The 25615-nt window shown below is 47.1% G+C and overlaps 1 protein-coding gene across 1 annotated transcript in view; it reads right to left on the bottom strand.

Annotated features, from left to right (window-relative positions):
• Positions 1 to 1376: 1376 nt before the first annotated feature.
• The window catches only part of LOC120838295 (ATP-binding cassette sub-family A member 17-like), a 37609-nt gene continuing 13370 nt past the window's right edge, over positions 1377 to 25615 (bottom strand). The window contains exons 3-8 of the mRNA XM_040208149.1: positions 14922 to 15076; positions 12685 to 12931; positions 11475 to 11724; positions 8247 to 8305; positions 7258 to 7690; positions 1377 to 1860 (exon numbers count right to left, since the gene is read on the bottom strand). Coding sequence (XP_040064083.1) covers positions 1377 to 1860; positions 7258 to 7690; positions 8247 to 8305; positions 11475 to 11724; positions 12685 to 12931; positions 14922 to 15076 — 1628 coding nt within the window. The remainder of the gene's footprint in view (positions 1861 to 7257; positions 7691 to 8246; positions 8306 to 11474; positions 11725 to 12684; positions 12932 to 14921; positions 15077 to 25615) is intronic.

Raw genomic sequence — 25615 nt, 5'->3', positions numbered from 1 at the left:
CAAAACGCATTATTTTTTATATGATGTTTTATTTCATAAGGCACATAACAACTGCATGCGGTTGACTTAAACTTTGATGTGTTACGTGGGACAGGAAACATTTTTGGCCTACCACTTTCTGCCTGCCTTCCACAGGACCGCAAAGGTGGCAACTAATGCAGTCCGCGGTGGGAGCAATCGTGAAACATTTTTCTTTTTTTTTTTTTCTCGTAGTAAGAAGTTTTCGAGAAAAAAAAAGTTCAGTTTCGTGCGATTTATTTGTGTGTACATCACAAAAAAATAAACCAGAAAAAATAAAAATGTTGAGTGGACCTGCAGGCTCGATCTCTCGTGGAATCACCCTACTATCTTTACTGGTTTTTCGAGTTATGTATTCTTGAACTTCTTTTTTTTATATTTTGAGAGCTTTCTCCGCATTTGAGGGAGGAGGGGGCTCTGTCAAGCAGTTTTGTACTGCTTTTTCTCCTTCTTTTTTTCTGGTATGAAGGTAACATAAAGAAACTTGAAATTTGAAACTTATTGCCTTAACATAGAGGTGACGTTTAGCGGTAGGAATTCTACAAGGGACGTAGCATATTAATTGATATACCTTTGAGTTTCATTTATTTATTTATCTTTTTTTCTGAAAAGTACAAGGTCTTGTTTAGCCACTACAGCATTGTTAAAAAAAAAGAGTTAAAGGTGGATTAATGCGCAGTCTGTGCAGGCAAGTTATATAGCCAAGGGGACACAATATAGAGGGCTAATCGTCGCGATAATTCGGATTATTGACTCAAATGTGTTAATTTTATTTAATGAATAGAAACACATGGTTACAAACACAAACTTGCTGAGAATCATCGAAAACCACTAAACCACTAAATTTGGAAAGATTGAAATCGTGCGGGAAGTGCGGTGGCGCGCTAAAGTCGCCTTTTGCAGCAGGCGCAAGCCTCGATGTGCGAAAAAACGCCTGGGCGGGTTTTCTGTCTATCATTCGCGTTTTTACATACCGCCGGGCTTGCGCCCGTTGCACGAGTACAGTAACGTTAGCGCACTAGTCCGCGTCACCCGTGCTCACAGTCTTTCTGAAATGGACAGATTTAGTGGTTTTCATTGACGCTGATCAAGTTTATAATTGTACCTATATATTTATTTTCACTAGTTAAAAAGTTTATCAGCGACAATTAGTTATTTATCTGACTTGTGAGGATTAGTCCTATATATTTGTCCCCTGGACGTATGACTCCCCTGCGTAGACCGCATTTATGTAGCTTTTACGTTTTTTTTTTTAAACAAATTTAGGAAGTTTAAAATACAAACAGCCTGCATACTATAAGAAGAAAGGCTGCTTCTATCCACAAGCATGACCCAACCTGCACAGCTCCAACACGTCGTTAAAGAAATGCTACCGGATTAACAAGTTTGTTACCGTACGACTGCGTCTCCAGGCTGTACAGAAAGACGAAGCACACGGCCAGCGGAACAAAGGCCACCAGGTAGACGACGAGGTCGAAGAAAAAGTTGGACAGACAGTACAGGTAACCGGAAACGCCGGTCATGAGCTGGAGCTCTTTGGCGTGGCTGGCGGTCTCCGTGAACGGGAAGATGACGAAGTCGGAGAGCAGCAGGCCCACCACCGCCGGGGCGACGAAGGTCCATGAAAGCAGTCCGAAGAACATCTGAACCATCGAGTTCACGGTTCCCATTTGGCGCTTCTGTTGCTCTGTTTGGCCCGCCAAGGGGTTCGCGGTCACTTTGATCGTGGTTCGGATTCGGGCGGCGTGTTTCCCGGTCAGCAGACGGAGGAGCGCAGTGTCCAGAAGGTTGACGCCGATCGCATGGCTGAGGGGAGCGAAAGGGTTGTACCAGCTCTCGAGCCTGAAAGTAAAGGGGCCGAGCAAAGACATTGGGTAGGAAAGTTTCTCACTTTACCTAAGTTTACTGGAACTATTGGAACCCCAAGCATATTCGAACGCAACGTCAGCGACCAAGAAGCTTTTTTGTCGTCGTGTACGTTCAAGGATAAAAGCGGAATCCTTGGGATCACAAGAAACGATATGGAGAGAAGAGTCCTTTTCAAAGGGGACAAGAATATTTGTCGACTGCAACAAATAACACCAGGCAGCAGAACTTTTCTTCAACCGCTAATAAAAAATAAATGCAGGGTTCGCTAACCAGTCACGTATACGGTTCGAAATTATTTCTAGAACAATAAAGGAGATAGGGTCACTGGACACATCTATGTGTAAAAAGTACTCCAGCCGTATTTACGTAGTGTAGTACAAGGTTGCCAAGATTGTGAGCTATTTCTTTTCATTCTAGAACTTTTTTTTTTTTTTTTTGTCTTGGGGGGCACGGGAGAGGAAAGGGGGCACGCTTACCAGGGAGCCGCACTTGGACACTCGAGGAACCGTATGCGGCTCGCGAGCCGCAGTTTGGCCACCCCTACCCGCCCCTCATCAAATCAATTCGATACAATAGGAACTAAAGTGAGAAGTTCGCTGAGATGTCGCACATAGTCCGATTTATTTATTTTGCTTCACTCCGGAATAGGACGTTTTTATGTTTAAAAACCCAAGCAGTCTCCTGGGTCCCAGGCGGTTACCAATCGCTGCTTCGAGCTTTTTTTATGTCAGAAGTTCTAGAACGTTTCCATGCTACTAAAACGACGAAGTTGGAGATTTAGCCAGGCCCTTTCTGCTGTGTTATTAAACATATTCCAGGTGATCGGTTTCCTTATAGGATTATCCAAAACTCTCCAACAGATTTGACGCTAACCTATTCTTGACCTCTGAACACTACAGTAGGTTACAAGCCAACAGGAGAGTACAAGTACCTCTTCACAAGCGTGATGCGCCTGCTTCAAACGCCTCAGCAGTCGAGACAATAGTTCCCTGAAAACGCCCCTCCTGCTCCAATGGATAGATATTGGCTACAGACCTTGTAACAGGCGGCAGCTTGCACCACCTATCCGGGCAAATAATGTGGTTTAGGCTTCTACATTACTGGCTCCGGAAAACCGAAGTAAAAAATATAAAAAGAAAAAGCTTCAGTGGCCACGAAAATTGTTCGTTAATAAAAATGTTAATATATCTATTATTAGAAAAAAAAAGTTGGAGCAAAAGTGCAATTATATGAATTAGGAGGCAAAAATAAAGCATCCCTTGCTCTGCAAACAAATATGAATTATAATTTATTTTAAGTAATGCACATATGGTTGTTGGTTTTGGCTTGGTAACCATCCTACACGAATTAGGTACATTCGCTGCGTTTGTTAAACAGGGAAGACAGAGGAAACCGAAACCCTGCGTTTCGGGTTTTGAAAACCCCCGCGTTTTGAATTTGGACAAATCCGAAGTGGCCTTTGTTTTCTGTTATGAATCCCAAGAATCCCAATGTGGAGACAGCGAAATACGATTCCTCCGACTCTTTTTCGTCAAGGGAGTCTGGTGCAGCATCACCGTTTACAGCAAGGCGCCTCTACAAGAAACATAAGAGCGGCGATGGCCTCAACCAAGTTGCACGGCAGCGGATAATGAACGCGAACATTCAGGTGCGATACGCATCGCCCGCCATGCCGGTCAGCCCGGCCTTCCTGTGGAGAAGTCCTGCATCGAAGCCAGCTTTCTACTTGGCATTGGTGCACGTGCCATCCTCAAGATCAGGAAAAAGGCGAAAACAACCGAGGGACAGTTTTTTTTTACTTGTGGTCCTCGAAAGCACCCGATATTAAAAGCCCCGTGTCAAATGCCCTTTTCGCCCCGCTTTCAAAAGCCCCAGTTTGAGAAAGCAATGACGCGTATCCCTCGAGCTTGTGTAACGTGTGCACGCAAGCTTGTGTAACGTAATGATGCCATACATGGGACTGAAGTAAAGAATAACTAGATAAAGTTTTCGTTCTTAAGGTATGGTTTCGTTCTTAAGGTACACATTCGCGGCTCAGAAATGTAAGTCAATGGCAACATAAAGACAGTTTTTATCAAGCATCAAGCATTGAATCAAAGCTTTCGGCTCTAAAGCACGCGCGGATTCCCATTTCCGGCGAAATGGATTCTGTAAAAACTGTTAACCCGCAGCTCATGGCGCCATACGTATCACAACACCAAACACCGGTTCCATTATCAAGATATTTGTATCCATTTATGTAGATAAAGTCTATTATTCTGAGTCTGAGCTTCCTCCATGACAGCAGAGTGCATCACTGAAGAGACCTGTTCTAGACCGTCAACATCTTAGGTTAAGACATGGGACAATGCTGATTGAAACGCGAAGAGGAATATGCATGGGACGGGGGCGGTAAAGACGGGACTTTTGGCACTCGGGGTTTTCGAAACGTGAGGCTAATAACGCGGGGAAATGGTGCTACACTCTAAAAAAAAAGGGTATCACCTTACACCCTTTTGTCCCATATAATACACCCCAAAACTTCATTTCGACATACAGCGCCCTATAGTCGAACAGACGGCACCAAATTTTACCAGGGGCTTGATAACGGTGACATATAACTTATTACATTTATGTAGTACCTGTCAAAGACCAAAGAAAGAAAACACTGAGCTTTTGCAGTACGGCCAAGAAAACTCCGATAATGTTTTTTTGTAGTCAATAATACGTACATCAGCTATCATAATAAGTTGTACCACACGGCTACCAAGCCCCTCGTAAACTTTGGGTCCGCCTGTTCGATTATGGGGCGCTGTACGTCGAATTGAAGTTTTGGGGTGTATTATATGGGACAAGGGGTGTAATAATACACCTTTTTTTCTGAGAGTGTACACCACTGTTGACACTCTGTCAGAAGCGCCCAGCAAGTGAAGGCAAGACGCGGCGCAACGTCAAGTACGGTGACTCCCCGTTGCGCGTGCTGAGAACGTGCGTCCACTGTTTCTTTCAACAGAACGAGGTCCCCACGGTCAAAAAGATAATGGCCGAATACTGCACGAGCACTGAACTCCCCTCGTTGAAGGCCTGGACTGTGCGTCGCCTTCTCCACTGCATCGGATTCGAGCATGACAAGAGGAAACGAAGCTCGCGGCTGATGGAACAAGACGACATCATCGCCTGGCAGCAGAGGTGCCTGCATGTGATAACACGTGACCGACAAGATTGTCGGAGGATCTTCTACGTGGACGACACGCGGGTGACGGGAGGGCACACTGCATCAAGGGGGTGGGTAGACACGACCGTTGCGCGGCTCTGACCCTAGGGCAGTGAATGCGCTGACACTGCCATTAGTTCGCTGGGGACTAACGGGGACTTTTGCTCCCCTACCGTCAGTCCCGTCAAAGTTGGACCCCCAGGACTAACCTTTGCGTCCTTGCATTTAGACCCCTGCACTCTAAAAAAAGTCTGTGCGTCTACTTTCACGCACAACACTCGGAGAGCCAATCATCGCAACTTACGGAGGCAGCTCAGCGAATGACAATGCCGAAACATATGTTTAGACCAAAAAACGCAGTCTGACTTGTGACATTAAGAAATGCAAAACGTCACGCCCTTGCATTGCTTACTGTCACAACTCAGACTGCGTTTTTTGGTCTAAACATATGTACTGCAATATCATAAACAAAATTGTGAAGGTCAAGTTAAAACGGAACTGTATTGCCTCGTAGATACACCTCAGATTCAAGGGTGACTGAAGTCGAAGTTCCTGAAAGTCGCAAGCAGAATCGAATCAAGTGAATCAGGCATAACAAGTAGGTGATGGCCTCTGGTAACAATTATCAAAATCTCCTTGTATCGACCGTTTACACCTAGCCTACTTACCCCAACCAACCTTCAAGTGTAAAACTCTTTTGAGGCCTGCACTTACATGTTATCGCAATTACCGGGTCAACGTTTGGCCTACGGGCCGCTGTCGTTTGAACGAGCAGACGACAACAAACAAAACGTTTGAAAGAGCAGACAACAGTTTGAACGATCAGGCGGCCGTTAGAGCTGAAAGACGCACCGAACGTAGTCCGCAGATCATCCGTATAGAACTTGGCAGTTTTCCCGTATTCATGTTGTAAAAAAAACAAATTGATATGACGACCACAAGTATCCGTGAATTCAATCCAAAGTGCTTCCCGTACAAGCAATCGTGGTCCGAGGGCGTTTTGTTTTCCATTTTCACGTCCCCTATCCACGTTCGTGGACAAACCGAGCAGGCAGAAAACACACGAAAACTGACCTTCAAAGCTTCCCGCCTCTTTTGGGTACAATCCGAGTCGTGGCGTTTTGACGAGAAGGTAGGTTTTTACCGTTTCTTCCAAAATATCACAGGGATGAACCTCCCGCACGGCGACTTCCGCCCACATCCCCAGATCAGAAGTACGCCCGATGCGCTACCACCCAACGTTACTAGATAATCTCATTGGTGGAACTCCTGCAGAAGGGGGTACCCCGCCTCACTCGCTTCAGTCCTCCCCTCGGGCCTCCCGTCGTTTGAAGCGCCATCTAGATTTTCGTTTCAAAACTGTTTGTTCCATAGAGCACGGTAGAACGCCATCCAGACGCTGCGCTTCGGAACGTAAGTATTCCATAGAATACGCTGCAGCCGTGTGGCGCGTCGAACGAAAGGGGGGCGAGTTGTGGTGAGTGAGGAGGTTTCTGCTAGTAAGCAGCGTCTATGAGCAGTTCCGTAACTGAGCTAATCGAATAACGTTGCCACCACCGCGTCGTGACGTAACAGAGCTGAGTTCGTGTGAACGTTACTAGATTACTTTAGTTGTGGAACTCCCGCGGAGGGGAATACCCGTGCCATCTGGATTTTCGTTTCATAGCTGTGCGTTCCACAGAGCAGAGCTAAAACGCCATCTAGACGCCGTGCTTCAGAATGTACATGTACGTATTTCATAGAATACACTGCAGCTGTCGTAACAGGCATCCGGCGCGTCGAACGACGGGAGACGAGCCGTGTTGAGAGACAGGGGGGGAAGTGCTCGTGCACGCAGCGAGTATGAGCAGTTCCGCATAACTGAGCTAATCTAATAACGTTAGTTTGTGTTGGCGATCTGCCCAATAGTTTCTCTGCGCGGTAGTAGGGGCGCCCTTTAGCGCATGGCGTCGCTTGGGGTCTGTTGGTGGTGAAATCTTTTATGAACGTTGCACAAATGGTGTTGTGGTGGGGGATTATTTGTCCTCCTATTTAACCGGAAGTTCGCAGGGATGTAAAATACAGCAGCGCCTTCTTGGGGAATTTTTATGAAAAGGGTCGTTAGCATTTCGGTGAGGCTCGCAGCCCGAGACTGTTCCGCGATTCGTTATTTTCGTGAAATAGAAAGGGGAACCGACCTCTTTCCCTCGAACACACCGCCGAGTAGGTAGGCCTGGCTGAACGCAACGTAGTCCTCCTGGGCTTCGGCCAGCAACGCGTTGGTGGCATCCTTGAATATTCGCAGTCTGGCATCTTCACTCTCGACCAGTGGCCGGTACTGGTCGAAATAATCCTTGGCCGCCACGTCATGCTGGGCGAACGCGTGCGCGTCGCCGTAGAGGGTCTTCATAGACAGTGGGAGACTTCGAGTATTGACGGACGTCTCGAGCAAACGCTCCCGATTGCCGTCGAACGCCAACAGAAATACCAGGGCCGGAGTCAGAAAGACCAAGAGGATCAGGAAGTGGGATCGGGAAAAGAAGATGGCGCGCTTGGTCAGGAGCGCCCCCAGCTGTCTGGCGGCACCAGGTCGGGTGCCTGACACCGAGCCGGCGATGGCCACATCCTTTTCTGCGAGGGTTAGAGTAAAGGCTTAGCTGCTGGTAGTCCTCAAATCACACAAAGTGACAATCAAACGACGACCACAAAATGGCGACGGCAGCACGATACTAAAGCTCTATCAAGGCTACCTAATCAAAGTCTATCCATCAGTGACCATAGCATAAACTAGAGCCCCTGAATAAGAGCACTCTTCAAAGTAACGACACTTGAACCATATTGGGTGCTCTAAATCATTTTTGCCAGTTATTCGAGGCTTTAACTAAAACTGCCGGAGACACTTTTTGTTTTCAGAAACGTGGAACGTTTCCCATAATGACGTCCCTCCTCCTCCTCCATCATCATCGTGATGATGGAGGAGGAGGAAGAAGGAGAAACGGTCAGCGACAGAACAAGTCATATAACCTGAGGCGTTCTCGTTGGTGTGGTGGTTTGGGGCTCAGTACTAAAACGACTGCAGAGATATTTACTGACTCCAAAACGTATTCTACGCACAAAAATCTTGTCAGGGATAAGCAAAGAAGACTGCACGCTTCTTTCTTTCACAAGCAACAACTTCAATACTCACCGTTAGGCATGTAGTCCGCCTTTGGTTGTAAGCCGTCTGGAACCCACTCAAGGTTTATCCTACATAGATAGATTTCAATATCAAGAAATATGCTTCCTATTCCCAGTTATGAACTATTAGTTTTATATAGGGTCCCTAGACATGTTAAAATACAGATTGAAACTCTCGTTCCGTTTAACAACAATGTATGACGTCGATGAGTGTCAGCCTCTGTCAGTGCCAAACACTTGCCACATGCCCGCCTTGGAGCTCGTAGATTTATCTTCTTCACTCGTTTGATCCACCACTAAGGTTTCCTATAAAGTCCTAAGTCAGGTGTGGATTTATATCACCTTCCGTGACTGTAATTATTAAGTTAGTGATCGGATAAAGAATCTGGATACATATTGGGGGGGGGGGGGGGGTACATTAAGTCAGTCCGACTGGATCGAAGCCTAAATCCAACCCCGGGTGCACATAATTAAATTTTAAACAGAAAAAAAAAAAAAAACTAACAGAAAGTTTGGTGGCTCATTCCCATTTCATGTTTTTTTGTTTTTTTTTTTTTGGTGGAAAAAGTCGTTACGCAGGGAAGGCACAATTTTTTTTTTCTATTTTATATACGAATGAAACCAAGAGATCAGACATTTTCCAAATACACGTTCTGCGCATGCACATTGCCTATCTTAAATACTCTAATCAAGATACTGTATTTCAAATACTTTTAGTAGTATTTTGGTACCTGTCAAATACGTTTAGTCTAGAGTATTTGCTACTTTATCATAATTGCCTGTTGTATTACCTTGTATTCAGTATCCATAGTTGCGTATCCATATCCATAGTTGCGTAGATAATTCTGGGGATCTTTTTTTTTCTTTTTTGGAAAAAAAAATTCCGGAATTATCTACGCAACTATGGATCATCAGACTCCAGGGCAAAGCCGAACTGACTACAAACTTGGAGCCAAGCTACCGAACACAGAACAGGACACAAGACACGAGCAAAGTAAAACGCAGCCTGCAAATGCCAACAAAGGACCAAATGGATAGCCCCAAGGACGCCCGTGTCCTCTTGTCCTCTTTTCTTGTTCCTTCCTTAAAGGGGCACTGACACATCAAAATCATATTTTTTTTTTATTATCCGAAACGATTGAAAACGATGCCGGGACATTACCCTCAAAATCTGAAATTTGGGAATTCAGTATTTGTGAAGTAAAAAAACAATTTCCAAATGCCGAATTCGAAGTTCCCGCGCGATCGGCGCCGGTGCCTTGACGTCAAAAATTGCGGAGTCCTGAGAGTCCACTTCCTTTCACCACTCCCTGCTGTTGCCATGGCGACCCAAAGCGAGGAGGAAAGGAGCGAGCGCAGGCGTTGCGGCGGACCGGTTTTGAGCGGTGTCGCCCGTTTTCCGTTGGAGGATACAAATCCAGGAGACGGCACCACAACGAACTCCCGATTTTTGGTATTTCAAAAAGAAGGGCCGTAGTGCGTTCGCAATTGCGTTAAAAAACATGTTTTAGGATTGCCGTAATTAAATGTTATAGAGATGTCGCCTACAAAGCTTCTAAATTTCATGATTCTTGACGTCACCGATCAAAAGAAGCGAGGAGGCGAGAGGCGAAAAAATCAAACGCCAAAAATAAAAAGGCGCGCGCGCGCGCGGGAAAATTTTTTTTCGCGATGCGTTTTTTTTTTTTGCGTGTCTATGACTGCAACTTGCATCGTTTTAGACAATAAAAATAAATACGACCTTTGGGGTGTCAGAGCCCCTTTAAAATCCTCAAAACTAGTTTTCCGCCAGGCGGACTCATTTATAAACTAGTATATTCATGGTCTCAACTGGCTCAGGAGGGGGCGAGGGAAGGGCTATTAGAAGCGGTTTTGTGGAGACTCTCCTGTGTTTCCCCCTTGTCCTTCCTAATATTCTTGTTTTGTTTTGTTGTCATGTTGAAGGTACAGGTGCTTCTCGCTTTTGACTGGAGGGACAAAGTACTCGCTCTTGGTTGTTAATCAGGGACAGAGGTTGCTGTCCTTGAGCATATATAGGCCCGTTCACACTCTTGCGACCGAGTAAGACCGAGAGAGACCAGACCGGGTTTTAAGCATCTTGCGATCTCTTAAGACCAGCTCCGCTGCAGCGCATCCGGTTCTAAGAAGTCTCAAAAGGCTTAAAAACCGGTCTGGTCTCTCTCGGTCGTACTCGGTTGCAAGAGTGTGAACGGGCCTTATTTCTCCTGAGCGTGCGCGTGTGTCGCTTACTCGCATGCTCATTAAGAAGTCTGGCTTCCTGATAAACTTTTAGTTCGGCTGTTATGGATATGCAACGCCGGACTACATGTCAAAGTCACTCGAATCGCAGCGGGGCATATAAAAGAGTTATTGCTGAATGCGCCATGTGCCGAGCCTGCCGTGTGTACGATACCTGAGTCCCGTTTGTTCCTAAACTATTTCGGCACGCATTATGTTGCATATCCCGAATTATTTAAGAGCAAACTTCAATTGCAGCAGCTAAGGTACTTGTTGAAGTTCTTGAAGGTCACAACAAATTGTGATTTTCAGAGAAGTCATCACAAATAGAGCACTCCTTTCTGACTTTTCATTCTTTCATTACCAGCTTTCAAAACTTGCCAAGTATCTTGGAAAGGGATTCAATTTCTTTTTCAAAGTATTTGTACCCTACTCAAGATAGTTCGTACAAAAGTAACTTGAACACTACTCTCAATACATTTTCAAATGGGTATTTCGTATCTTATCTTAAATACTTTTGTTGAGTATTTGGCAAAACAACACTGGCTGACAGTCACGGCTTTTATTGCACCTGAACTGTATTCTGAGTTTCTCATTACATCTGGCCGGATAACCTACTGAAATTTTATTACAATGGACGTTCGAGTTTCTTTTTTTCTAGTTAGGTTTGACGAAAGGAGGGATACGTTAACTCATCTCAACAATTTGATTGGGGTCGCAAAAAAAAAAGGTATAGTTACACTCTGTTTCAGGTAGAATCCGACCGCATCCAACAGTATACGATCCGACACGAGCCATTCATTCAAGTAGAGCCAAACGTGCATCGTCGCAATGCCCGTCGTCTTTGCGCTTTTCAAATCACCGGCTATAAACCAATCAGGCCCAGGAAATGCGCGGTCATCCGGCGTCTTTTTGCTCTGCGTGATTGGTTTGGCCGGTGATCCGAAACACACAAAGATAATCTGAAAACGGAGTACAATATGAACGCCGAGTTTCTTACTTAATGTAGACATCCCCGAGGGTGGCAACCATTACGCCGATGGCCTTGATGCCAAGCTCGGTCCCGCGCTCCTCCAGCTCTTTGAACATCCGGACGAATCCCGCGTGACTCAGCGTGTTGAGCGAGACGATGGCCTCCTTCATCTTGTCGTCTGCTTCCGCTTTGGGAGCCGCTTTCCGTACCGCCCGTAGGACTTGGGACAGGTCGAGTCCCTTGGGGTCCTTGACGATGCGCAGTTGATAGCCGACGCCTGCCGTGAGACGGCGAATTTACATTAGATGATAAACGGATGTTGGAAGGGAGAGAAGCGAAAGTCAACAAAATCTTGGAAGAGGTACAATGTCCAAAACAGAAGAGCCCCGACTGTATGTCTTTTGAAAGAAACTGCCCATACTTCGTTTCACCGCGAGTCTGACCGCAGCCGATGCAATGCGGAGCGCAGGTTGGTCGATCCGCTTCTTGCGCAGGGGGTGGCGAGGACGTGAAAACGCCGAGCTCCGATCGGCTAGATTGGAAGGATAGTGGGTTGACCTCGAGACAGATAGCTTTGAGCTCTACCCGCTATCCTTCCAATCGAAGCCGAGGTGATGAGTGCCGTGACTATGCACTTTTAGAGCAGCTTGATTGGCTCCATGACATCATCGCTTTGAGAGCGCATGCCAACCTGTTCAAGCGGAGGGAAAGGAGGGACGGGGGCTGTGATTCTTCCGTTCCTCCATTCCCTCCTCTTGAACAGGTTGGGATACACTCTCTGCAGCTTTGGCTGTACTGCACGGTTTTAGTGAGACGGAGTAGAAATGCGAGTAGAAGCTGAGGGAGTGGAGGAGACGTGGACGCGCGGGGGGCGTCAGAACACCGAGCTCTGGTTGAAATTAGTTATGAGTAGTCGCAAAGCTAACTAACTGCCTTTGTCCCTACTGGCTGTTGGAACGCGTTCGAACGCGAACTCCAAACGCCTGACGCCAGCGTTCGCGGTAGAAGAGCCAGTAAAGACAAGTGCAGCTAGCTTTCGGTTTACCCACTAATCATTCCAACTAGAGCTCGGCGCTTTGGCTTCCCGCGCTGGTCTCCTCCTATCCCTCAGTTTCTACCCACATACTCACGGAGAGCTCCAGAAACGAGGGCGTACTATACGTTCACGCTTCTTAAATCGTGATTAGCTCTGCGGCGTTCTTCTCGACTGATACGAAACGAAGCACTTGGAACTCGCCGTGCATTTCATAAGCTGCGATGAAACGATCCGTACCGTAAGCCTTCTTGAGGAAAGCAGGCGAACCGCTGCACAGGACCCTGCCATCGGCCATCACGATGATCCGATCCGCCAGGATGTCGGCCTCCTCCATGTCGTGCGTGGAGATGATCAGCGTGCTCTTGCTGCGCATGCCCAGCAACAAGTCCCAAATTTCCCGCTTGTTCTCGACGTCCAGGCCCGCAGACGGTTCGTCCAAGATGACCACCTAGGGTCGCGTAAGAAGCCGCTGTTATATAACGGTGCCTATAGAAGACGCCTCTGACTGGTCTGTTTAGCTTCCTATAAATGGTCCCGAAGTGGCCACAAATGACGTCACAAAAACAGGAGTGTCACGCTGTCAGATGTCGCGATCCTCGTGGTTGGCTGCTGAAGTTCCGGCACAAAAGCGCGAGCAAACGCGGTGTCGCAGTCGTCACGACGTCCCAAATCTACCGAGGCTTCTGTCAACTGCTAAGTTGGAGCCTGTTCTGCTGCGGGCTGCAGCAGAACGGGCGTCTGTCACATCCACCACCGCTACTGTGATACAGCCAGGATCGCGGCCAGAGGCGGCAGCAATCATGACACTTCTCAGGCGGAAATCGAGGGACCACTTTTTTTGGACGGGTTAAACACACCTCTCGGAGAGACGCGTTCCAGACGCCATAGTTGTAGGACACGGGAACGTGCCTGCGGATTGGAAGCGATGGCGATGGCGATGCTCAGCCTCCTCTGCATGCCACCCGAAAGGCCACTCGTGAGCGCGTGTGATTTTTCTTCAAGGCCAACAGCTTTGAGCGTCTTATCAGCTTGTGTCGAGGCTTGGGCATCAGCGAGTCCCTTTAGCTGAAGAAAAGAGGTTATTTTTTTTTATACTGTAGGAATGTCGTGACACTTTTTTAAGAGAGACGAGGTCAATGTTTGGGGGAAACGCCTATAGCAACTTGATTTTCAAAGTCGCCATTATTTTAGAACAAGAATAATACCTCTACACTCTAAAAAAAGCCCGTGCATCCGCTTTCCCGCACAACACTCGGAGAGCCAATCACCGCAACTTGCGGAGGCAGCTCAGCGAATGACGATGCCGAAACATATGTTTAGACCAAAAAAACGCAGTCTGAGTTGTGACATTATAGGCATGGCAAAACGACACGCTTGCATTGCTTAATGTCACAACTCAGAGTGCGTTTTTTGGTCTAAACGTATGTTTCGGCATCGTCATTCGCTGAGCTGCCTCCGTAAATTGCGGTGATTGGCTCTCCGAGTGTTGTGCGGAAAAACAGACGCAGGGACTTTTTTTTTTTTTTTTTTTTTAATGTAGTCGCCAAGTTATATGAATTTCTGCACTTATTCCACATTCCTATTGAAAATCAAAACCGTAAAAAAATAAGGTAATTTTTTAGGCTCCTGCATGGACATAACGTTTCTTGAAATATGGCGCGTACATTTAGCGTGAGAACAGTCAAACATTCTAATTCATCTATAAAAAAGTAACGCAAAAGTAAAGTGCGTTACTTTTTTTTTTTGTCGGTAAAGGTAGCGCGTTCCTTTTATTGAGGACTTTTAGCAATGAAAGTAATAACTGTAGAAGGGAAACAGGGGGCCCCCTTCCCCCTGGTTCCCCTTCTCCAGGGTTATTTTCATTCTTGTCCAGCTCGCTTGCACCTTTGCATTAAGTGCACGATAATCATAACTTTTAGCAAACCGTTACCGTTTTCCGCGTACCGCACTACCGGAGACTTTGAAGAATGCTTTTAAGCGCGCGCTTTCCGCGGTCACGGTATCACCGGGGCGCGCGCTTAAAAGCGTGCTCGAAACGCTCCGGTAGTGCGATACGCGGAACACGGTAACGGGTTGCTAAAAGATCCCGTTTTGATGTAACGTAGGTCGGTGACGCCTTGCTTTTATTTGCAAGCAACCAGGGCTGTAGCAACGAATTTGGGGCGCAGGTGGCTGGGATCTCCATGACTTCGGGTGCGGGGGGGGGGGGGGGGGGGGGGGGGGGAAGGGGGACAATAATTCATATGTATATGTATTATAAGGTTGGGTGGATTTCGGGGGCGCGGAGAGGGGGAAGGAGCTAAAGCCCCATACGTCTTTCACCCTGGCACATATATATATATATATATATATATATATATATATATATATATATATATATATATATATATATATATATATATATAACCCAGCTGAGGTTTCCCGCGGTCACCGCTCACCTTCCCAAAGTACACTAGGTGCTCCCGAACCGTCAAGTCAGGGAAGAACACGCTGGTCTGCTGGCAGAGTCCAATGCTGCTGCGTGCCGAGGCTGTGTTCTTGACGACATTGTATCCGCAGACCACAGCGACACCTCCGCTTGGATTCAGGATGCCTGCAGTCGCAGATCACCTATGGGCCGTTTTTCCTACAAGGGACTTTGCAATCTTTAACACATTGTTCGCTTTGCCCCCCAAAAGTAACAGATTTCACAACTCGTTTTCGTTGGCAGTTTGTCACTTTATAATGGGTGCGATATCAATCAGAGTTTATGAATACGTAATTCTACAATATGCCTATTGCTAAATTATCTAAATATCGAGGAGAATGCAGAGAATGTAGGTATACGCGCCGCATATGCTGGCGTTTGCAGCAGTAACTGTTTTAAAGCAAAAGCGTAAAACAAAGGGCATCTTGCACGCGCGATCGTCAACGCCTTATTTGGGATATTTACTTGGAATCTTTTTATACGGGGAAGGCCAGCTCATGCAGCGCATAGACCGATTCCCCGCATTCTGCTTGATGCTTGGGTAATTTAGCAATTCGTCTATTCTTGAGGCACCCTGTACTCCGTTCACCCTGAAGATGCCTGTCGTGTATCCGCGCTGATAGCATAAGGCAGAGCGGTTCGCTAATTATCGCCCCTGAGGCTTACACATAATTTGCATCGTTAGAAGTGCAGATCCCTGTGCAGCTTTGTGGGAGGTGTGCAACTTTGTTGTCAAATGTAGCTTGATGCATTCGTGCTGAGATTGCAGCCAAAGCTACAAGCGCGAGCTAGCCCGCGCTTCTGACTTTAAGACATGCATTTCTAGCGCGAGCGCTCGTTCTGTGGAAGAACACTTCAAAGCAGCGACCTCGAGCCCTGGTGCTTGTGGCATTGGCTTACCGGAGTATAGTCTGTTCTAATTCTTCCACTCGTTCCAAAGTTCGCCTGCGTGCTCGGAAGTGCATGTGTGTGCGTACGTGCGTGCGTGTACGTGTGTGAGGGCACGTGTGCGATTGCGTGTCTATTGATATTCAGAAATCATAACGCACCGTTTTTACCGTGCGGAAGGAGACGGCGGCTAGACGAGGATGCGTGCTTCGGCTCTTTCGCCGCGCTCTTCAACGGGCAAAAGGCGAGCATAGAGTTCAAAATAAGGACATACGAAGGGGAACCCGAAAATAACCGGAATTTCGTAATACAAAAGCGTTTATTTATTTTTACTATTTGCCACATCATTCGTCCTCAAAGTATCTCCATTTGAGTGAATTCATCAGTTCAAACGTGCTTTCCACTCTTCAAAACAATTCTGGACTCACCCAAAGTGTAACGCCTTTTAATGCCTCCCTCGTTTTTCGTTTGACCTCTTTCACATTCACAAAACGTTTTCCTTTCAGAACTTTTTTGTGGCGCGAGATCCGGTGAATAGGGGCGGGAGAGAGAAGCGGTGTCATACCATTTTGGTTCAAAAATCGTTGCGCTGACTGGGCGTTCACTCAGGAATGTCTCTGATCAGCAGTGAGAAAACGAGGCACAAATTTCGCTGAAACACTTTTCATGTTCAAATTTTCGGTAAAAATGCGTCGACACCGCGTCAAGACACTTCACTCAGTTCAGCAAGTTCTTCAATTGTTGTTCAACGGTCTGCTAATATCAAATCCAACATTTCCTCGATGTGTTCATCAGTTGAGGAAGCTGAGGTTCGCCCTGAACGAGGTTGGTCGTCGATCAACAATTCACCGGCCTTGAAAAAAGAAAACCGCTGGTAAACTTGGGACCTTTCATAGCATTTCCTTTGGAAGCTGTCTGAATCATTACAAGAGTTTCCGGTGTTGTTTTCCCTAAAAGAAAACAGAATTTCACGGCCGCACGCTGTTTCTTCAAATCAAACATAAATCATACAAACAAAAAACTAGGAATGATTTCGATGTGCTTGGAAAAAAACTTTATAACATGCCGCTCGGACTTTAGCAGACGACGCCGGTCGTCAAACTGACTCGAAAGGGGCAACGCTAAGCGCTGCTAGCGGCGGAAGATGGCACTACGAACGGCCCGCCCTCCATAAATTCATTCTGGTTACTTTTGGGTCCCCCTTCGTAACGCGGATGGATGATTTTTTCTAGCGCCTGATTTTTTGACGAGCGTTGCCCAAAAAGCTTATAACTCAATATTTAATCGCTTTTATTTTTTTTTTCGGCAACTTGGGATTAGGCTACAAATGTGCCCAAAGAAATATAAAGCCGGGAACAATCCAGCGCCTTAGAGTATAGTACATGTGTATTGATGCTTTAGTTTTGCTCCTGTCAATATGAAACGGAACATTATATCCACCAATAGAAAAAAAAAATTATACCTGTGAGTATACTCATGAGTGTCGTCTTTCCGGCTCCGTTATGCCCCAGCAGAACAGTCACTTGATTCTCGTAGACCTCGATGTCGACACCGTCCAGCGCCTTCTGCTGGCCGAAGTGCTGCACATTGGAGACGTTCGAGCGCGAGAGACGCGTCCGTTAACCTCCTATGTCTCCGTAAGACAGACAAGGTTTGGCATTCTACTAAAGGCTCTCAAATAAGGATACGCTGCTTGATTTTTACGCAAATGAGAGGAACGGTCAAGAGAACGAGTGTGCAAAACGTTGCATCTGTGAAAATCACCGGCTTACAAAACAAAATCATCGGAACAGCGTAGTGTACCCGACTAGGCCAGTGTCAGATTCCAGCGTTAAAAGAAACTTGGAACCAAATGAGTAAACATAATCGAGAATAAAATGGACCTTTCGCAGTTCCCTGGTGACTATCACGACTTTCGCATTCTTCGGCGCCGGTTCGAAAAGTCGGGACTCGACAGTCTTGGTCGGGAAAAATGGATCCGAGTTTTTGACAGTCGGAGCCCAATAGCTTGGCTGGATCGGAAAAGAAGAAAGAGGAAAAAGAAAAAGTTATCCCGTACTTCGCGACTTGAATCGCATTGCGCTGCTTGCCATCTGCAATGTCGAGCCAACTTCACTGTCGAGGCAATGTCGAGGAGGGAGGAGAGGTATACCCTCCCCTCAATACCCTTCCCTCCTCCTCCTCAAGAGCTGCGTTCTAATTCGGAGTTACATGGAATTGTAAACGGCTTTCACTTTTTTTTTTCTTTTTTTGTAGCAACGCGTCATTTTCATCTCACTATTAGAACAGCCTTCTGTAGATTTCGGTGTCTGGTCCGATAAGGTGTGTAGCCTATCAGGCATGATTTATGATCTGAATTGAACATGTTCTGCTCTTTTTGTTCTGTTATGTAATCAAACACAGCTTTAAAAAAAAAAAAAAGAAAAGAAAAGTCGTACGTAGCGAGTTTCGAGTTCCGCAGTCAGGGAGAATTGGAGAATTGAGCGCCAGGCCGATAGAGACGCCCTATAGAACGAATCATGAAGCAAGATGCGGGAACATAATTAAACACAACCTGTGTTTTATAAGCTGTCAGTGACTATATGGCGTGTCCTCCCAAAAAAATATTCCAGTATTTTTTTCTTCCGCTGAAATGCATTACACATCGCCGGACGCTCATTCTCCACCAGAAGGTATACACACTACGCCTGTCAGTCCGAACCAGAGGCCAAAGTTTCAGAACAAACTGTTATCTCGCTCAAAAATTATACCTAATTAAAAAAAAAAAAGCTTTTAGTCTTTTTATTTTGGTGAAGAAGGAAGAGCAGCGGAGCTGTAGCTTCTGTTCTTGGCGGTGGCTTTCCAGGCGAGCGATCTGCTCTTCTTTCGCAAGGGAATCTGAAGCGCTCGACGCAGTGGAACTTAAAGGGATTGTCCGGTCAAATTTTGTATTCGAGAAAACAATTGAACATCATTGTTATTGCCTCGAGAAGCATCGTACGTGCAATATCCGAATTTTATATGCCTCTATGCGTGAGTAATTGAATTTATACTGCTCCAATCGCATTCTAGCGTAAACGCTGCTTTCGTTGGCAACATTGAAGCTCTGACGTCACAGAACACAAAGCGAGCAGGCGAGCATTTTTGTCTCGTTGTTTGCCTGCGAGTGAATGCCTCAGCGTGCTTCGTTTTTGTTGTTGTGCTCGACTTCTTTCGTTGTTGGGTGAGATTTTCGTTGCGCGATTGGGTGCCACAACCACTGGGCAGCACATGCGAGTCAAGACATGACGTTCCACACTTTTCCGCGAGACGTGCAGTGACGAGCAAAGTGGATCGTCGTCGTGCGTAGGGACTGGGTTCCCGTCCAGATCGAGATCCTGCTTATGCAGCAATCATCTCACAGAAGAGAGCTACGAGCTGAGCTCTCAGCGGACAGAAGGCTTGTAAGCTGAGGTGTGATGCTGTGCCAACGATATTAAACTACGTCCACCCACCCCTCGCCCAAATCGGATCAGTCAATTTAGGTCTGTTCGATTCGGTGAACTGGCTGAACTATAGTTCGGCAGTGCAGGAACTGGTGCATTCGATTCAACCGGAAGTTGCACGACCGCTGCACTGGCGCGTTCGATTCATCCCAGTTCTGAACGAGTTCAGACCCAGTTCCTCAAAACCTTGCGCCGGCTCCGGACTCGGTTTAGCGTCCGTGCAGAAGCAGACGACAAGAGCAGACGGCGACTGAACTCCTCGTCCGTCTCTGCTCGCGGTGCCATTTTTCGCAGCGCTTGCTCAAATGTCTGCCATGTCTAACAATAACGCCGATACGGAGGTTGCATTTCCTCTCATTTATGATAATAACGTACCCGCGGTGGACGCGGAATTGAGATCATAACCGAGGGTAGGAATTTGCTTCATTATGATAATCTAAAAGCGTTTTAGGCACCTGCTCGCGTAGGTTTGGCTCCCTGTAGTGAGTGTTAAAATATTGGCTCACGTAAATTGTTTCCTTTTGATGCTATGTGGGGATCCACAGTGTTGATATTCTTACTTACAGACACGGGAAAGGTATTGCCCTCTTGTTAGTCTCCGCCTTCAGTTGCTCTTGGATGCATATTGACGACTCCGATACATTGCAGAGGTCTGGGATTTAGTGCGTTGGCACTCGCATGTCCCCGTAGCTGAGCATAATACTCATGCTTTGTCCGCTGGTATCTGTGGACGCCCACTAACGGGCCGGGGAAAAATACCGAGAATCCGCATTTTTTTGCCGATTCTTGCTTCAACTTGACGCCAAAGTTCCGGTCGATAAATGTCTCGGCCAAGACGCTATCGTCAGGCCTTCGTCTTCGAGGTGACCGGTATACCGACCGCGCGCTGCCGCCAGTGACTCCCGACGCAAAATCATCCTGATGCCGCGAACCTATCGTCGAAATGCAAAGAGATTTCCCTTTGAGGGGCAAGTGCCGCTACCTTCTTGACTTGTAACCGACTATAGTTCAGAACTTCCTGGCCGAATCGAACATACCTTGATTATGCAGCGAAACCGTAACCAACAGCTTAGCCATCTCGAAATGATACCAGAAGTTGTATAGCACGCGTGCAGCCCGATATCTGTTTGACCCGCGTGTGAAAATGGAGCGTAGCTACGATTCACCAAGCTCGTACAAGGTAAGTGACGACATGCATTGGAACGGTTCGCCGTTTGCCTTCGACCCGCGGACGTCGCCTCTGAGGGAATGACCCGCAGCCTCATCACCGATCCAGTGGATCCGCCGAAATGTGTACTCAGATGCCGCTTCGTGTACCTAAGTGCCGCTTCAGAGGCGAAATCTGCAAACTTTGCTTTGCAAGCGCCCCTAGTTCGATCGGCGTCCGTCGCGGTTGTGTTTGCGCGAAACGGCATGCGTTTGCTCGAAGCTTATGGCTGTCTGCGAGTAATATCCTGCTAAAAGGTGTGACTTTTTTTGCACGTGCTTGGGAACTGCATTAAAAGAACCGTATTTCAGTAAGGTAGTGCCTAGGAGACTATATATAATTCGAAACAAAATACAAGATATCCATCGACCAACGCTTGTTATCCCGACCATCCGACAAATCTTTGCGTTTTATGACGTCACGCAGCACCTACGGGTGTCAGCCATTGACACTGGCGAAATTCGGGGTGCAGTTTCGTACATAAGATCATGAAAGGTTTAATTAATAACGGGAGATCATATATCCAAATAAAAATGACGTTTGTCTATATAAAGGCTCCCTCGACGTAACGAGCGCAAGAACTTAAGTACTTCCGGTTTCGACCGGACAATCCCTTTAAGGCGATAGCGGCCTCCCGGTGGTTGCGGAACCATTCGCGCTGCTGCTGCGCACATGGCCACTCGTTCCGTTCCCGCTCTTCTTCCTCCGAAGAGATGTTGCCGCCATCTACGGCAACAACCAGTTGTCTGGTTGCCCAAGGCTGGAAAGGTTGCCGCCGCCATCTATGAGCGACGGCGGCAAGCAGACAACCGACAAACACAACACTTTGGACAGCTACCTCCATCTATTAGCGACGACGGCAACCAGAGTGTTGTGTCGACATTTGTTTGGTGTCGGACTCGATCCTGGGGAAACTAGCCCTTAACAGCTCCGCTCTAAGAAATGTGAAAATGAGGTCCGTTTTCGGTAACTGGCGTCATTCAGCTCCGTGATTTGAGAGCTCCGTTGACTGCCATTTTCCTATTGAAAATTTGAAAAAATCACTTATACCTCCTTCAATGAGGTAACGGTTAGTTCTGAAACTTTAATATCCGGCTCAGACCGATAGCGCTGCATTCGGGCGGAGAATGAACGTTTCGGCAAATCGTAACTTAATTCTGCAATAAAAAAAAAAAAAAAAAAATGGGGGGGGGGGGGGGGGGGGGCACCTTGTAAATGACTCCAACGTCATTCGCCAAAAATAAAAATAAGGGAGCGTTGCACTGAAAAAATTCCAATCGCGTTGAGTCAGTGCACTGGTAACGAAACGAATTATTTGTTTTTTTAATGCCCCAACCCTTCGAAGTGCTGAACAATGGTCGACGTTCAGCTTCATCTGCAAATATCTGGGGTATTCACTGGGCGCCATATTTGAGTGCTTTGCTCACTGCGCATGGCCAGAACAAGCTTACACCTATACACCAACTCATGTTTACAAACAAACCGGTGCGCCCCTAGCGGACGCCACCGGCGCCGCGCATGCGCGATGGGGGTGTGGGCAAGAAGTTCGCCGTCACCCATAAACAAACCTTTGGAATGCGATGTTGTCGGCGTCGGTGTTAGTCCCCCTGCTCTTTTTCGCATTCGAATTGTTGATTCTACGTCTTCCTGGCGATGTCTGACTACTTGAGCGGTGTCAGCGAAGTTACCGAGGCTCGCTACACCGCGAAACTTCGCGTGAATAATGTGACATGTGGCGATTCATTCCGCACGGACGCCGCAGTATGTACGCTAAAACCTGATTCGCATGATGAGATTTCGTTCGCAATTTTCAGTCGCGACGCCGCTCGGGCTGCAAAAGCTTGAACCATAGCTGAGATAGTCGACGTCGATTCTGAAAATCGCAAGCAGAATCGGACCAAGTCAATTAGGCATAGCAAGTCAGTGACCGCCACTCGCAACAATGATCAACATCTCCTTGTCTTTACTGTTTACATCGAGCCTGCTTACCATGCAACCTTCAAACTGAAGTCTTTTGAGACCTGCACTTACTTCGTATAGCAAGTACCGGGCCAACATTTAATCTACAGGCCGGCGTCGTCTAAGAGAGCAGACGACAAGCAGAAACGTTTGAAAGAGCAGACGACAGTTCGAACGATCAGGCGGCCGTTTGAACTTGCAGACGCACTGAACGTAGTCCGCAGGTGGTCCGCACAACTTGATGGTTTTCTGGCGTCCATGTTGGAATAAAACAAATAAATCTGATGACCACAAGTATCCGTGAATTCAACTCAAAGTGCTTCCCGCCCAAGCAATCGTTGTCCGTCGGCGTTTGCTTTTCCCTTTTCACGGCGGATATCCAGATTCTCGGACGAACCCAGCACGTAAAAACTGGCCTTCAAATCTTTCTCCATCCTTTTGGCACGGCCCCAGTCCCGGCGTTTCGACGAGAAGGCAGTTTTTTTGTCTGGTTCCCTTCAAAACAACGCAGGAATACACGTCTGGCATGGGGACTTCTGCCCACAGCCCCAGACCGGAAGTGCGACCGACGCGCCACCACCGCGCCGTGACGTCACAGAGATGAGTTGGTGTATAGGCTGCGAAACACCGGGAATCTCGATGGTGTCACAGGAGCGTTACAAAAAGCACCAAGAAGGTAGGGCGAGGGAAAGGAAGGCAGGGGAGGAGGAAGCAGGCGGGACGCCAAAGAGAAGAGGAGATCCCTCTCTCCCTTCTCCAGCGTTCCGCCTGCTTCCTCCTCCCCGGCCTTCCTTTCCCTCGACATACCTTCTTGAGTTGCAATGGACTACAGCCGTCAGCTCGCGTTCTGCAGCCACAGACTCGGCTATGGCCGCCAATGAATGCCCCATATTGCCAAACGCGCAGGCCTCTTTCGTGACGCGGTACAAGTAGTCAGGCTCAAGTGCCGGAGGGAAGACTGGAAACGTACCATGAAAGGAAAGAGAGGATGCTGAGGGATCGAAGCAACCCAGGGGAGGACTCTCGAGAGGTACCAAATAAGATAGACCAGGACCATCGAGGAAAGTGCCGTTACTACCCAGATCTCGATGATGGTTACGTTATCGATTCCGAGGGCTTTTTTGGCAATTATGCTCCATCCCGCTTTACCTGTTTAATATAGAAGAAACGAGCACGGAATGGAGAACATTGGCAATAAAAATGCAGGGGGCCTTGGCGAATGGCGGGGCTGAAAATATACGTTTAGATTAAAGAAGAAGAGTAAACGTTGGGACACCGAGCGTGGTGAAAATTCAGGCTCGGTGTCACATCGCAAATGATCTTAATTGGTCTAAAAAGCACGTTTTCATTCACGTCATTGGCCGAGCACCCTCGTAGCCTGCAGCGATTGGCTCGCCCCATTGCTTTACAGGAAAGTGGACGCTCCAGATTTCTTCATAGTGTACACACACCCACGCACGTGTAGACTTTGAAACCCAGTCTCACCGCTGTAGTTGTTTTCCAGGCCAGTGATTCGCAAGACCCAACAGAGAGCGAAGTGCGGGTAGATGGAGGAAAGAAGCTTCGCCGATCGTTCCCTAAAGATGTACTCTCCGACGCCGAGCGGAAGCCCCGAGAAACCACCCAGCTGAACCAACGGCAGCGCACTGTACAGCACAAGGCCGAGCAGAACCGCGTAAACTCCTGAAAGCAACAATACGCGTCGTTTGGTGCATACACTCGCAGATTGTCTGGAGCATAAGAGGTTTTTACGCACACAGCATAACCGTTCTCTTCTATGGTCGCCGAAGATGGGATCTACAGCCTATCCAAGTATGCAAAGAGCAGACTCGTGCACATGACAAAAAAAAAGAATCCATTACAATCACAATCTCTGTCGATTAAAAAGGATTAAATTACATTACTGGATTACGTTACTCTTCCGATTAATCATATTTTTAAAGCGATTGATTATATCTTTTTTTTTTTTTCGTTTTGAAAACTGTCCATTATTGGATTCGACCCGCCGAACTATAACCGATATATGTTCTCAATTCACCGATGTAATCGGATTACTCTTGCGATTACTTCCTCATAGAGGTATTCAAATTATTACAAAATTGCTTCTAAAAGTTATCGATTACAAGGAATTCGATTATACTGGTACAATGAGTGTCCTGCCAGTCTGGTAAAGAGCCTATAGTCAATATTTAATTAAAATGCAATTAAATGCAAAAATGCAGGCGAACTCGACAAGAATGACAAAATAATCCCTGGAGAAGGGGAACAAGAGGGACAAAGGACAAAAACAAATCTCCAAACACAGCTAGGCGACTGGTGCGCAACCGAAGAAATCTGCCTAGTCCGGGTATCGAACCCGGGACCTCTCCATTGGACGGTTTGTGTTTGTCCTTTGTCCCTCCTGTTCCCCTTCTCCAGGGATTATTTTCGTCAATCAACTCAAATTTTCAATGTAATAGCGGGCGTCTCCTGCGCATAATAATTGCGCGCGCGCGCCGCGTCTTCGCGTGGCAATGAGGAATGCGGGTGGATAGGTGGAGGAACGCTCGCAGACCATCGACGCTTTCGATTCCTCGTAGCTTGTATTGCAAAGGCGGACCCGTAAACCACGTGACTCCGATCGAGCAGTTTGAAACACTCCGGAATCTCCAGGCGCACTACAAGCTCGCAGCAACGAAAGCTGGCGCGGCCCGATCGACGTATGCCGAAATGTGAAAGAAGCTGGAGTTGCGAATATACTCGTTTTAATTCCGTTCAAGGAGAGCACTCGGCATAGCTCTATTGCTGGAACCAAAGCAAATCAAAATATACCATGATCTGTAACTTAAAAATAATCGCCCCCCCCCCCCCCAAAGAAAAAAACAAAAAACAAAAGCGTAGTACGCGGTGTGTTTACTCACTGTGCTAGATTGATTTATTCGTTGTGAACGTAGTAAAAACGCGCAAAGACGATGAGATCATGTTTATTTTCTGTTTTATCGATGGCTATTTTGAGTTTAGAGATAATAAATAGCGTGCTGCACGTTCTGAAAATGCGTTTAGGTCGGGTGGTTTGAAAACCCGCCGAAGCTCCACTGAAACGGAGCATAGAGCTAGCGTTTAAATTTCGCGTTTCCACAGTCGGTATTTTCCTCGTGAAAACACAGA

The sequence above is a fragment of the Ixodes scapularis genome, unplaced genomic scaffold (genome assembly GCF_016920785.2).
Source record: "Ixodes scapularis isolate PalLabHiFi unplaced genomic scaffold, ASM1692078v2 PGA_scaffold3__209_contigs__length_174095766, whole genome shotgun sequence".
NCBI classification, from domain to species: Eukaryota; Metazoa; Arthropoda; class Arachnida; order Ixodida; family Ixodidae; genus Ixodes; species Ixodes scapularis.
Note: the sequence above shows the minus strand (reverse complement) of the source record. Positions and strands in the feature narration are given on the sequence as shown.